Here is a 14,437-nt window from a genome sequence, read left to right as displayed (position 1 = left end):
CTTTGGATCGATGCAGCGCAATGGCCATAGCGGCCATTTGGGGGGTAAACCAACAGAAGGAAGACCTTTCTCTCTGTCTCTCTAACTCTGCCTGTCAAAAAAAAAAAAAAAAAAAAAAAAAAAAAAAAAAAAACACTAGAGAAAAAGGAATCTTTAGAAATACCCAAATTCTGTTTTTCCTATTAAATACAAACTTAATTTTGTTGCTGTTTTTCCTACTAAATACAAACTTAATTTTGTTGGTTGTTAAACACTTTTATTCTATTCATTCATTCATTTATTATTTGGAAGGCAGAGAGACACAGAGAAAAAGAGAGATCTCCCATCTGTTGATTCACTCCGTGAAGGCTGGCAACAGCCAGGCCTGGGCCAGGCCAAACCAGGGACTGGGAATTCAATCCAGACTGCCAATATCAGTGGCAAGGACCCAAGTACTTGAGCCATTACCTGCTATCTCCCAGGGTGTGCATTAGCGGGAGGCTGCAATCAGGAATGGAACTAGAACTTGAACCGAGGCACTCTGATATGGGATAAGTAGCATTGCAGGTGTCATCTTAATGGCTGTGCCAAATGCCTGCCCCAACCTTAATTTTGAACTGCCTGCCATACAATTCTTACTGAAGATAAACTAAGAAAATTCAAGATAACTAGGGCCAGCGCTGTGGTACGGCAAATTAAGCCACCAGCAGCAATGCCAGCACCCCATTTGGGGTTTCATGGTTTCCCCACTTTCGATCAAGCTCCCTGCTACTGCACCTGAGAAGGCAGCAGCAGATGACCCCTGTACCCACGGGGAGACCCGGATGGAGTTCCAACCCTGGCTGTGGCAGCCATTGGAGGAGTGAAACAGCAAATGGCTAATCCTGCCTTTCCAATAAATAACCTTTAAAAAAATAGAAAATTCAAGATAAAATGATGTATCACAGATTCTTCTGGCCTAAGGCAAAATTACATGTATCAAAAACAAGTAAAACAGCACCCAAATATTATTAATATAAACAAACAACAAATACTCGGCAGCCAGAATCGGGACCAGCTGAAGAAACACCGACAACGAGCTTTCCACCAAGGAGCCTTGCTGACATTCAGGAGAATTCCAGTCCTCCACATGCAGGAGCCTCAAGATGCATCTCTAGCGCCACCAGCCCGACTGCTAGCGACGCCTTAGCCGATGGCTCAACGAGAGCCTTCAGTGACGGGAATCCTACTTTCACTGATGAATACTAAGTATCAGGAATTCCCAATCATCATCTAGCGAGCTATTAGTAAGCAGTCCTCACCACTCTCCCCCAGAGAAGCCGCAGTGTGGGGATCAACTGGAGGAAACATCACAAGAATCCTGAGGCCTCGACTAGGGCTTTCACTTCCAATCCTCTACCTAATCCTTTTTCTCCTCAGTTCTGTCCCAGCCACCCTCCCCTTCTTCGCCTGAGCCCAAGGGCAGGACTGGCTCGCCCGGCCTGCTGGAGCTGGGGGCACATCAGACTACATCCTAGCCAACAGAACGGGAATGGCAGCAGTGAATGCCCACTCCAGAGCAAGGCCTTGAAGGCGATGGTCATGCCTCCTATCACGTTCTCTTCCCTCTTCCAGGAGGCTCTGGGATGGTGAGACACAGGACAAGAAGCCTGGCTCCCCAGATCACAGAGGGGAGTCGAGCTGCCCCCAGTCCAGAATGCCTGCCTTGAGCTCTTAGGCCAATGAGAAATGTATTACAATGAAGCCTATTAAACGTGTGGGATCTAAACAGTAATGCAGTTTAGCTTCTTCTGATTAATACAGCTTCACTGTCTTGTTTTGTTTCAGTGTTAAGATTGTGCCTTTTAGTACAAGCTAAGTACTATCAGAATGTAATGGTTAGGAAGAGCTTCACCTCTGCCTATAGGCAGCCCTAAATTCACATTCACAATCTCTTAGTTAAGTGTCCCTAGGAAATTTATTCATTCCTGCCCTCTTTTTTTTTTTTTTTTTAAGATTTATTTATTTATTTGAAAGACAGAGTTACACAGAGAGGGAAAGAGAGAGAGAGGTCTTCCATCTGCTGGTTCGCTCCCCAAATGGCCACACTGGCCACAGCTGGGCTAATCCAAAGCCAGGCACTTCCCCCGGGCCTCCCACATGGACCATTCTCTGTTGCTTTCCCAGGCCATAGGCAGGAGGCTGGATCAGAAGTGGAGCAGCCAGGACTTGAACATGCACCCATATGGGATGCCAGCACCACGGGCGGAAGTTTAACCTACTACACTACATCACCAGCCCCTACTCACCCTCTTCTGTAAGGTGGAAATAATAAAAACACAAACCACAATGGTTTGGAGTCAAAGAAAAGAACAAAACACATGAACAGCATGCATTCCTACAGAGCAGGTATTCAACAAATGGTAACATTTTTATGTCCCTGGCTACTATTATCAGAGAAACGCTAATCAAGTCTGATCAAGTTTCCAGCTCAAAGCAACAAGTATGATAAAAGTTGACAGCACAGTAACCGGCCATAGGCTGGACGAACTCTCTCTAGTGACCCATGACATACTCCAGACGCTCTGGCTGGGGCTGGTGTTCTGACACAGCAGGTTAAGTCCACATTCACGACTCCAGCCTATGTGATCCAGTTCCTTGATAACACACCTAGGAAAGCAGAAGATGGGCCAAGAACTTGGGCCCCCGCCACCCATTTGGGAGACCCTGATGGTGCTCTGGGCACCTGGCTTCAGCCTGGCCCAGCCATTTGTGAAGTGAACCTGCAGAGGAAGATCTCTGCCTGCCCCTTGCTCTCTCTTTTCTCTTTGCCTTTCACTTGCTAACACTTTTAAGAACCACAGAAAATAAAACACCGATTTAAGTTCAAGGTAACCACAGACTCTCCTGGGCTGCAAGGATGCTGGACCCATGATGTCCCCGCAGCTCTGTAAGCTCCTTTCCCTTCTGGTGTCTCCTAGCACTTGCTGCAAAGTGTGTCCCTGACTTCTACCTTCTCTACAATCTCCTGCCTTCAACTTCTAGCCTCCCTGCTCCTGTCCTGGAGATCTGTGTCTCCTCTTGCGTCTTCTAAATGCAGCTGCATCAGGCAATCCCACCGCTGCTGGAAACTGTCTCAGACCCCAGGATGAACCTGACCCAACACCAAATACACAGACTTCTCCCCAGCCCCCATCAGCCCTCTTCCAGTTTCCCTTTCTCACTTATACAGGGATGCTTTTTTTTTTTTTTTTTTTTTTTGAGTTTGAATTCCTTTGCACTTAAAAAAAATATTTTTCCAAGTTCTTGGGCATCTCCAAAAATGCCTCAAGGCAAGAGGGGAGGGGAGGGGAGGGAAAGGAGCAGGAGTGAGAAATCAGAGGCAGAGATGAAGGGGGGAGATCAGGGAGACCATTTCTTAGCTGTGTTGCCAAGCTTGAGAAACACAGGCATCAACCTGGAGAGCCACAAACCCAGTCCGTGGCTAAGGCCTAACAGCTTACTTCCTCTAACATGTTTTTATTTTTTTTCCCTGTGACTCTCACCCAGTGATCCTCAGCCAGGGGCAACTTTCAGACTTCAGGCTCCCTTGTCCTAACGTGGTCCTTCCAACTAAGTTTGAAAAAAACTCCAAAGTACAACCGCAAATCAATTCATGCGCGTAATCACAAAGGAAGTGGCCAGCGCCCAGTGGCATGCAACACTTTTCCTTCCTGGGGCAGAAGTCAGTCTTGCAGCAATCCCCAAGTGGTCTGACTTGGACCGGTCACCTCCTTTTTTTTTTTTTTTTTTTTTGCCTCTAACAAGAGTGCAGATTTAGTTTGGGGCAATACAGATCTCCTAAATAAATGCTGGATTCATGGTATGCTCCAAATGCATCAGGAGCCACTACTTAAAAGCATGGGCCAAAGCAAACACGCTGGGGTTCTGCAACGGCCATTAGATCATGCAGGATGTGCTACTCAACCACAATTAGCTAACAATCCAGCCAGTACAGTTCACGCACAAAGGGGTTGGATCATGAAAAGGGAAAAACGCGTTCTACAGAGAACATAAGGAAAACCAATGATGGCGTGAGGACAAGACTGCCTTGACCACAGCTGGAGGCTGTGTTTCATAAGCTGGAGCCACTGAAAGCCAACAACTGCTAGAGTCTTCACCTGACCCGGGGTCAGTAAGGGCTCCCTGCAGGTTTGCAAGGGGAGGACTCTGTGTCAGAGTAACATCAATCTCAACAGACAAATTAAAGGTCCACAAATACAGACGTTCTTGATAGTACTCCTTGAATTCTCTCAAACAATTACAACACTAATCTACCAGTACAATGTAGAGGTGCAGCTTTATCACCTTCCAAAATAGGAATATCAAACACAACCAACCTTGATCATGCACTTATTAATAATGAGCCAGGCAGGGACAGAGTCTGAGGGGATGGGCAGAAAAGCATCCGTCTTCCCCCAGGGGAGCCCCCAGTCCAGGAACAGGTGTACATCAAGTCATCCTGGGATGGGATGTGCTGGGCCAGGTGTGCTGATGGGGGCAGGGCAGCATCAGCAGGAGCCATCAGTTGGGTGGGAAGGGACACTAAGAAGCTGAAAGCCTTCACCTTGCCATACGCGACTCCAAGGCTTCGTGCCTGGGACATGGCAAGAGCTGTGAACGGAGAAACTGCAAAGCGGGAAAGAACGGTTAAGTGGAAGGAGACAGAGTCTTCAGCAGACTATTTGTGGATTCGCATCGAAGGTCAAACTTTCCAGATATTTCTGCATTGCCTGATATCAACTGCAAGATGCCCCGCTTGTTAATCATTACTGGGTCACAAAACCATTTTGCTGAGAAATGGAAAACAAGTTCCTAATCTAAAGATACGGGGGCAGGTGTTTGGCCTACACAGTGAAGGCACTGGTTAAGACACTCATGTCCCACGGAGGTACCTGGTACGCTCCAGGTCCCAGCTGCTGACTGCAGACCCTGGGAGACGGTGGTGACGGCTCAGCTAATTGCCCACCTACATGGGAGGCCCAGATTGAGTTCCCAGCTCCCAACTTCAGGCCTGCTCCAGGCCTGGCCATTGTGGGCATTTGGGGAGTGAACCAAGAGATGGGAGCATGCTCTTTGTCTTTCTCTCAATTCCTGCATGGCAAATAAATTTTTTTTTTAAAAATTAAGTTTCTAAAAATTTTTCTGGGGCCAGGGTCATAGCATAGTGTGTAAAAGCCACCACCTGCATTGCCAGCATCCCATATGGGCACCAGTTTAAGTCCTGGCTGCTCCACTTCCGATCCAGCTCTCTGCTATGGCCTGGGAAAGCAGTGGAAGATGGCCCAAGTCCTGGGGCCCCTGCACCCACGTGGGAGACACGAAGGAAGCTCCTGGCACCTGGCTTCAGATCAGCTCAGCTTTGGCTTTTGCAGCCATTTGGGGAGCAAACTAGCGGATGGAAGACCTCTCCCTCCCTCTCTCACTCACTCTAACTCTGCCTTTCAAATAAATACATAAATCTAAATCTTTAAAAAAAATTATGAACACTAAAAACTCACAATAAATACTCACTGATTTAATGTCATTTGAGATACCATGTGAAATTAATTATGCAAGCCACACCTTAATAATATTTGCAATGTGTGAAGGACAAAAGCTACTAACCCCGATATACAGCATTCTTACAAATCAGCAACAAAAAATACAAAACCATGAAAACACAACTCACCCAAGAAACATGTTAACATGCATTTGAAAAGATATCCAAAGTTAAGAATAAAAGAGATGTAAACTAACAAGATTTTTTTTTTTTTTTCCTTTTTAAATTGACAAAGCTAGGGAGGCACTGGACCTCAGCAGCTTAAACCACTGCTTGGGATGCCTGCATCCCATATTGGAGTGCCAGTTGGATCCCCAGACATTCTGGTTTTTTTTTTTTTTTTTCTGAAAGGCAGAGTTATGGGGCTGGGGCCGGGGGGAGAGGAGGCAGCCTTCCACCTGCTGGTTCACTTCCCGGATGCCTCCCACACCCAGGGCTGGGCCAGGCTGAAGCCAGGAACTAGGAACTTCTTCCATGTCTCCCACAAGGTTGCAGGGACCAAAGCACTTGGGCTATCTTCTGCTGCTTTCCCAGGCACACTAGCAGGCAGCTGGATCAGAAGTGGTGCAGCCAGGACTCGAACCACTGCCCATACGGACGCTGGCACTCAGGCAGTGGCTTAATCCACTCAGCCATGGCACCAGCCCCTATTCTGTACTTCTGATCCAGCTTCCTGCTAACGTGCACCGTGGGAGGCAGCAGATGATGGTCACGTACTTGGGTTCCCTCATGGGAGACCTGGATGGAGCTCCTCACTCCTGCTTCAGTCTGACCCAGCCCTGGTTCTGTGGCAATCCGGAGAATGAATCAGCAGATCAAAGATCTTTCTCTTTCTCTCCCTCATCCTGTCTCTCCATCACTTTGTCTTTTATGTAAATGAATTTATCAGATATATATATTTATTTGCTAAAGTTAAAAAATGCAGGAAGAAAGAATTTGGTCTTAAGTGTAGAGAATTGGGGTATTTTTACACATTGCTGATAGAAGTTTTAATTTAATACCCCCTTTCCAGAAAGCAAAGTGGAAATATGAAATATTATATAGTCATACTCTTTAACATAACAATTTAACTTCTGGGAATCTATTCCAGGAAGAAAAATTTTTAAATATATCTGTATCTATATATCCATAATAGCTGGATTTACTTACTTGGGAAATTTACCTCAAGAAGGTAACTGGAATTAGTGTTATGGCACAACAAGTTAAACCACTGCTCACTATGCCAGCTTCCCTTATCAAAGCAACAGTTCGAATCCCGGCTGCTCCACTTCCAGTGCAGCCCCTGTTAATATGCCTGGGAAAGCAGGAGATGATGGCCCAAGGACTCCAATCCCTGACACTCATGTAGGAGACCTGCACACAATTCCAGGATCTTGGCATTAGCTGGCCCAGCCCCAGTCATTGCGGCCATTTGGGGAGTGAACAAGCAGAAAGAAAATCTTTCTCCTTCTCACTCTGCCTTTCAAATGATAGATAAACCTTTTTTAAAAAATGAGACAATTAAACAAATATGTATTAGAAGTTCTTTATATATTTCAATTATTGTTTTTATGTATTCACGGCAAAAAAAATTATTATAAAATATCTCATTAGATAGTCCTGAACTCCATCAAGAGATTAGCTAAATACGGCAAAACAAGCTGCTAGAAACCATAGGATATAAATCCAACTATATTAACATGAAAAGTACTTCCATTTTAAGGCAAAAATGTGAACTATGACCCCACATAAATTATACAATAAACACAGCTATTATTTGCTGAGAATTTACTGCATGTGAGGTCCTGAGCTACCCATTTTTATGTGAAATAACCCATTTAATTCTCACATAGAAATAGCTTGTCCAGTATCTCACAGTAGCAGACAGGGCAGCTGGGACTTGGACAGGCAGGCTGACACCAGGGCCCAGGTCCTTCACCACGTGTGTACACACCTGTGTGTGTGCACGCGCGCACATAAGAAAGGCATGAGGGACAAGTCTGATTCATTTATCCCAATTGCTTTCTCTAGGAAGCAGGATTTAGAATGATTTTAATTTCCTTCTTTACATTTTCAATCTTACTGAGCTGGTCTTTTTTTAAAGATTTTATTTATTTGAGAGAGAGAATTACAGACAGTGAGAAGGACAGACAGAAAGGTCTTCCATCTGATGGTTCACTCCCCAAAAGGCACCAAAGGCCAGAGCTGCACTGATCTGAAGCCAGGAACCAGGAGCTTCTTCTGGGTCTCCCACGTGGGTGCAGGGGCCCAAGCACTTAGGCCATCTTTTACTGCTTTCCCAGGCCATAGCAGAGAACTGGATTGGAATAGGAGAAGCCAGGATTCAAACCAGTGCCAATATGGGATGCCAGTGCTGCAGGTGGAGGATTAACCTGCTGCGCCACAGTGCAGGCCCCGAGCTGGTAGTTGACCACAGAGACAGGGGTCTGTATTTCTAAAATAATATAGAATTCCTATATTTTCAATAGTATATACAAAATACACATTTTAGTTAACTGAGGTCCAATGATATAAAAAAAAAATAAAACCAAAAGGGGCTGGCTCTATAGTGTAGCAGGTAAAGCCACTGCCCACAGTACCGGCATCACATACGGGTGCCGGTTAAAGTCCCGGCTGCTCCACTTCCGATCCAGCTCTCAGGTGTGGCCTGGGAAAGCAGTGTAACATGGCCAGGTCCTTGGGCCCCTGCACCCAAGTGGGAGACCCAGAAGAGGCTCCAGGCTCCTGGCTTGGGATTGGTGCAGCTCTGGACATTGCAGCTAATTGGGGAGTGAACCAGCGGACTGAAGATCCCTCCCTCGCTGCCTCTCCTTCTCTCTGTGTGTAACTCTGACTTACAAATAAATAAATCTTTAAAATAAGAAAAAAAAAACTATATAAGATACTTTGCTTTATTTATCAGATTAAAGCCATGTCAATCTTATATAAAAGCCACATGGCTTTAAAAATGGTTTTAAGTAAAAGTTAACAATGAAATGCCTTCTGCTTAACAACAAGAAATAATGGGACTCAGGATGTAAGCACATTTCCTCACTCTTATCCAGAAAACTGCCTCATCTTCAGAAAGTAACACTGGCCTTGCTATAGCCTTGCAGCGTGTTTCAGCCCAATAAAAATCTCACGTCTGGAGCTGGCACTATGGCATCGTAGGCTAAGGCACCGGTTCTTGTCCAAGCTGCTCCTCTTCCAGTCCAGCTCTCTGCTGATGAGCTGGGAAGGCAGTGGAGGATGGCCCAAGTGCTTGGGTCCCTGCACCCGTGTGGGAGACCAGGAATAAGCCCTTGGCTTTGGATCAGTGCCGCTCCAGCCATTGTGGCCATATAGGGAGCGAACCAGCAGATGGAAGACCTCGCTCTCTGTGTATACCACAAGTGTCAACTGCTTGAATTCTGCCCCAGCAGTGTGAACCGGGAAGGCTGCCTGCTGCTCCTCTGGAGCGGAGCTTGCCCCCCACAGGCTCAGAGACCTCAGATGATCTTGAAGGTGTCGAGACTGCTGGTGACACAGTGTCCATAAGGATCAACTCAGCTCCCTCTTGCCTGTTTTCAGCTGCTCTGTGCTTGTGCCGCCTACTGGACCACAGTATCCTTAAAGGCCAGAGCACTAAGAGGCCACAGCACCCTACACCAGCATACTCACAGGCCACATCACCCAAAAAGCAGGCTCCCTCTCCCACCACCTACACTCTTCTCCTCCTGTCCCTTAACCTCACCCAGGGGTGCCCTCTGCCCAGGAAATCCCTGGCCCCATATGGTAATCCCACCTCAGTATGGGGTCTCCTCCAGGGATCCCTGTCACTGCCTTCCTGGGGGATTCCTGCCCTCTGCTCTGCTAACAGCAGGCAGTGGACGAGGCAGGCTTTCACCTTGCAAGTGACACCCAGGCGTGATCCAGTCTCCCTTCTCCTACTAGCTGCCCCAACGGTGCAAAAATGGAGAGGAGGAGGAAATTTGTGGAAAAAAGAAGCCTCATGGCAACCTCGGCCAGCACTGAGCTGCAAGTGTAGCTGGAACCTTATTATTCTAGTTGGAGCCAATGTCAAAGCAAAGAATCATTCAGCAGACTTCCTGGGCACACTGGAAGGTAGACTGTTGGCCCGGACAGCAACTCCAAGGTCTAGAACACTGGGGTCCCTCCTAGACCCTGGGTACAGGATCAAGAATTAACCATGCCAGCCAGCGCCACAGCTCAATAGGCTAATCCTCCACCTAGCAGCGCTGACACACCGGGTTCTAGTCCCAGTCGGGGCGCCAGATTCTGTCCCGGTTGCCCCCCACCCAGGCCAGCTCTCTGCTGTGGCCAGGGAGTGCAGTGGAGGATGGCCCAGGTGCTTGGGCCCTGCACCCCATGGGAGACCAGGAGAAGCACCTGGCTCCTGGCTTCGGATCAGCGCGGTGCGCCGGCCACAGTGCGCCGGCCGCGGCAGCCATTGGAGGATGAACCAACGACAAAGGAAGACCTTTCTCTCTCTCTCTCTCACTGTCCACTCTGCCTGTCAAAATAAATAAATAATTAATTAAAGAAAGAATTAACCATGCCAAGGCAGCATGGAATTTTTAACAAGAGATAGCTATCCTAAATTTTGTTCTTCTTCATGGGTTCCATCACACACAGGGCCAAAGAGACATTAAGAGAGGAAGTAGAGTCTTGTGGCTTTTACATTGGCCACTGGATCGCTGGTCTACAAGAGGCAACTCCAGACCATGGTGCTCAAGATGCAAAGAAATACACTTAGAGGGTGAGAGCAGTGTGATGTTTTATCTAAGCACAAGAATGATGCTTTCTTGATTTGGGAGATCATCCTCTTGCAGAGTTTGGGTTAAAAAAGAAGTCAATGGGATTATCAAGAATCCGAAGACTAAGAAGGAAAAGCGCCAGGAGAAACATGAAAGAGAACAGCAAACAATTCAGTAAGAGACAAATTTAGGGTTGCAGGGATGAAGCTGGTAGACAAGAGAGAGTTCCTTGGAGAAAACTTAGAATTACAAAGGCCAGAGTTCACAGGGGGCCAGGATGCCCCAGAGGGTCTGAGTGAGAGCTGACCCCACTTCCAGGCCTCTGTGTAGACCCTGCAGGCAGGCAGTTAACCACGGCCACAGGTGTGGGAGCCTCCATCCTGGAGACTCCTATAACAGAACAGAGTGGAAAACCCCCCAGCACTGCACACACCACCCTCACCCGAGATCCTCGGTGACAAAGACAAAAACGCAGAGGCTCATTTCCCGAAAGAAGGCCACTAGGGACTTGGGTCACCTCAACGCTGTTGGATGACACACAGTACACCAAAGACAACCTTGCCACGAAAGCGAGGGACTAGGCCAGAGCGGCTGCACAGGACCAGATATGCCCAGGGTCACACAGCTGAGTCTCCCCACGGCAACCCCAGGGAGGCCATACAGGGTGTGTGTGTGTGTGTGTGTTTTTTTTTTAATATTTTTTTGAAAGTCAGAGTTACACAGAGAGAGGAGAGGCCGAGAGAGAGAGGTGAGAGGTTTTCCATCTGATGGTTCACTCCTCAATTGGCCGCAACAGCCGGAGCTGCACCAATCCGAAGCCAGGAGCCAGGAGCTTCCTCTGGGTCTCCCACGTGGGTGCAAGGGCCCAAGGACCTGAGCCATCTTCTACTGCTATCCCAGGCCATAGCAGAGAACTGGATCGGAAGTGGAGCAGAAGGGACTAGAACCGGCGCCCATAGGGGATGCCGGAGCTTCAGGCCAAGGCATCAACCCACTGTGCCTCTGCACCACAGAGCCAGCCCCCACACAGGGTGTTTGTTGCTACCATGCATTAGCCCAGATCCTGCCAAGGCGCTGCTGGTTTTGGCTGAGATAACAGGCAGTCGCTCTAGGGGCTGAGAAGCTGCTCCAGTTGGAGGTGTTTTCTGGGACACAGATTTTCATGTTTAAAACCAGGACCACACCTCAACACAGAGCAAGGGCATCACCCTTTCCTCAAAGATATCCCGAGATGGGACTTAGCAGTCGGCACGCTGCTTTCCAGAGGTTTCCAGTGCCGATCCGTAGCCCCGCGAGACAGACAAGTGTAGGTCACTCGGATCACTCCTATTCTGTAAATCTGGACGATTTCCAAGTAGTACATACAAGAGATTAAAGGTAACTGACGGATTCCACAGCTGCATCCCAGAGAAGCCTACCTACACAGGAATCGAAGGCAGGTGGCATTAGATCTGCGTTTAGGGCTGATGCAGGCTTTCTAACAGGTCAGTTTAAGAGGATGGGGATTCAACACAGCTGTGGAGACAGGACGCCTGAACCCAACACAGGATGCTGCGCCGGAGCCCAGGTGTCCGCGATGCAGGTGAAACCGGAGTCAGGCTGCAGAAGTCTCAGCAGAAGTGTATCGGCACACATTCCCCGGTTCCCGTGGCTGTCCCACGGTTATGTAAGGAATCGCCATTCGGGAAAGTAGGTGAAGAGCATATGGAAGTCTTTGTATTATTTTGGCAACTTTTTATAAATTAACTGTATCAAAACTTTTAAAATTTGAAGATTTACTTCAAAAAGATTCTCTGTTTTCCTCCGTATAATGCATACACACAGAAACCCACACATGATAAAAATAACAGCTTTTGATTCACATACAACACTAGATGGATTCTACGGAGAACGAAGGTTTTATTGTTTGTAAAAGCAAAAAACTAAAGATAACTCAGAGACTGTGAACTAAGAACGCATAGCACAGCTATCATTTAGGCTCGGGACAAAGCAACCTATCTTCAGCAACACTGAATCTTCACCTCCAAGCACAGTACGAGGTACACGGCTGATATTGGATTCTCTGACCACAGAATTAACCCGTGAGATGAGCAGTTAGACAACCACTTACAAAGTTGTTTAAGGGCTGGGAGTTGTGGCACAGTGGGTCAAGGTGCTTGGGATGCCTGCGCTCCTCATCTCCCACATCCGAGTGCCAGTTCCAGCCCCGACAGCCTAGCTTCAGATCCAGCTCCCTGCTCACCCACCTGGGAGGCAGTAGATGATGGCCCCAGTGGGGACACCTGGATGGAGGTCTTGGCTTTGGCGTGGCCCAGCACCAGCTGTTGCAGTTATCTGGGGAATGAACCAGCAAATGATAGGTCTTTTTCTCTCTTGAACTTTCAAATAAATAATCTTTTCTTTGGGGAAAAAAAAAAAGGATGTTTGGGGTCAGCATTGTGGCATAGTGGGTAAAGCCGCCCATATGGGCACTGGTTTGTGTCTAGGCTGCTCCCACTTCTAATCCAGCTCCCTGCTAATGACCTGGGAAAAGCAGCAGAGGATGGTCCAAGTGCTTGGGCCCCTGCACCCATGTGAGAGACCCGGATGAAGCTCCCGTCTCTTGTGGCCATCTGGGGCGTGAACCAGAATGGAAGATCTCTCTCTCCATAACTCCTTCAAATAAATTTTTTAAATCTTAAAAAAAACAACGGTTAAGAAGAATTTTTAGTGATCCCGGTAAATGCTAAGTTGAGAAAGTTTTTAAGCGGGAGAAAAACACAAGATACAAAGTAACACAATACTTTCCAAATTACGTAATATGTTCGTTTACAAAAAAAAAAAAACACCAAAAGACTAAAAGTTAAGACGGGGGGGGGGGTGGGGGGCGGTGAAGTCACAGGCAGAGGGGTCGACCTGCCCCACTCTTTCTCTACCTTCCAAGTGTTCTTCAATGAAACAGGGCGTCCCCCAGTTTTGACGGAAGCACAACACACACTGCAAGTTACCAGGCCCTTTCCATCTCCTTTTACCTCACATCTCTCCAATTTCATTCCTCCGCGGTGCTGGACTCCCAACACCAGCAGGTCGCAGACGCGCTACCTCCCATCACTTACAACTTCTTATCCTGCTCACCGTCGGCAAACACCCAGTCCCGGCGCACACCCGGGAGCAGATTTGTATTAAAAACCCGCAGGGTTGGATTTAAACTCCTCGGGCCAGGCTCTTCCAGGACCCCGCGCCACGCGCGCCCCTCAGGTGCGCCGGGCGCTGCCCCGCACGTGCGCCGCCATCAGACGCCCCCGGGTGGGAGCGCGAGCAGCCCCCCGCGCGCCCGCCAACGCCGCCCCGCGCGCGGCCTCGCCCGCCCGCGCCCCTCACCGCTCACCCCTGCACTCCCGCCAGGCCTCTCCCGGCCCCCACCCGCGACCTCCCCTCAACCGCCCCCAGACCCCCGACACCGCTACCGCCGCGCCCGTCCCGCTCCCCCTTCCCCGCGACCGCCAGCCCCGGCGCGTCCCGGGAAGGAAGGGCGGCGGCTGACAGCGGCGCCGGTAGCCGGGCCTTAGCCACCCACCCACACGCGCGCACACACACGCACACACTCACTCGCGGGCAGAGGCCGAGGGTCCCCCGCCCCCTCCCCCACTCACCGGCCGCCGCGCCGCTCCACGTCTTCGGGGGCGGACCCGGGGAGCCGGCAGCGCCGCCGAGCCGGGCGAGCGCACGCTCGGGCCAGGGGGGGACCAGGGGGCGGGACGGGCCTGCCCGGTGGGCGCTGCAGGGCGCTGGGCGTGGCGCGCGTGGCCGGGCCTGGACGCTGCAACGCACAGGCGGGGGAGGCGGGGCCTCGGCGGGGGAGGCGGGGCCTCTGGACAGGGCGGGGCTTCTCCGAGCTGCCCGGTCGAGGGGGCGTAGCCGGAAGGGGAGAGGCGGGCCTAGCTGAGCTTGTCACTCCCGGAGGGGGCGGGACCTAGCTGGGCTCGCGCTCACCGATAGTGGTAGTAACTGGGGAGTGGCATGGTCACTCGTATTTCTGTCTTGTCACTGTCAGGTCTAAGATCAGGTCCCTTGTTAGCTGTAATTCACTTTCAGGAGGTATAAACCCCAGTGCTCAGGTCTTTGGTTTTCTCCTGCTCACCTAGGCTCATTCTGCACATCTGTCTAACACCTGCTCTCCACT

The 14,437-nt window shown here is 49.4% G+C and overlaps 1 protein-coding gene across 16 annotated transcripts in view; it reads right to left on the bottom strand.

The window, feature by feature from the left end:
* Positions 1-14,099, bottom strand: part of ANO10 (anoctamin 10) — a 197,737-nt gene extending 183,638 nt beyond the window's left edge. For 2 of the 16 annotated variants that reach the window (XM_051851852.3, XM_089306450.1), the window contains exons 1-2: positions 13,287-13,542; positions 12,522-12,609 (exon numbers count right to left, since the gene is read on the bottom strand). In XM_051851852.3, coding sequence (XP_051707812.2) covers positions 12,522-12,609; positions 13,287-13,307 — 109 coding nt within the window. In that variant the 5' untranslated portion in view covers positions 13,308-13,542. Of the gene's footprint in view, positions 1-12,521; positions 12,610-13,286; positions 13,545-13,863 lie in introns of those variants that run through there. The other 14 variants (XM_089306454.1, XM_089306455.1, XM_089306452.1 and 11 more) reach the window with 11 other exon arrangements.
* Between the last annotated feature and the right edge of the window lie 338 nt (positions 14,100-14,437).

This window comes from Oryctolagus cuniculus, chromosome 10, assembly GCF_051225735.1.
Source record: "Oryctolagus cuniculus isolate XC-2025 breed Fujian yellow rabbit chromosome 10, ASM5122573v1, whole genome shotgun sequence".
Classification (NCBI taxonomy): Eukaryota; Metazoa; Chordata; class Mammalia; order Lagomorpha; family Leporidae; genus Oryctolagus; species Oryctolagus cuniculus.
This window is presented reverse-complemented; position numbering and strand designations above follow the sequence as displayed.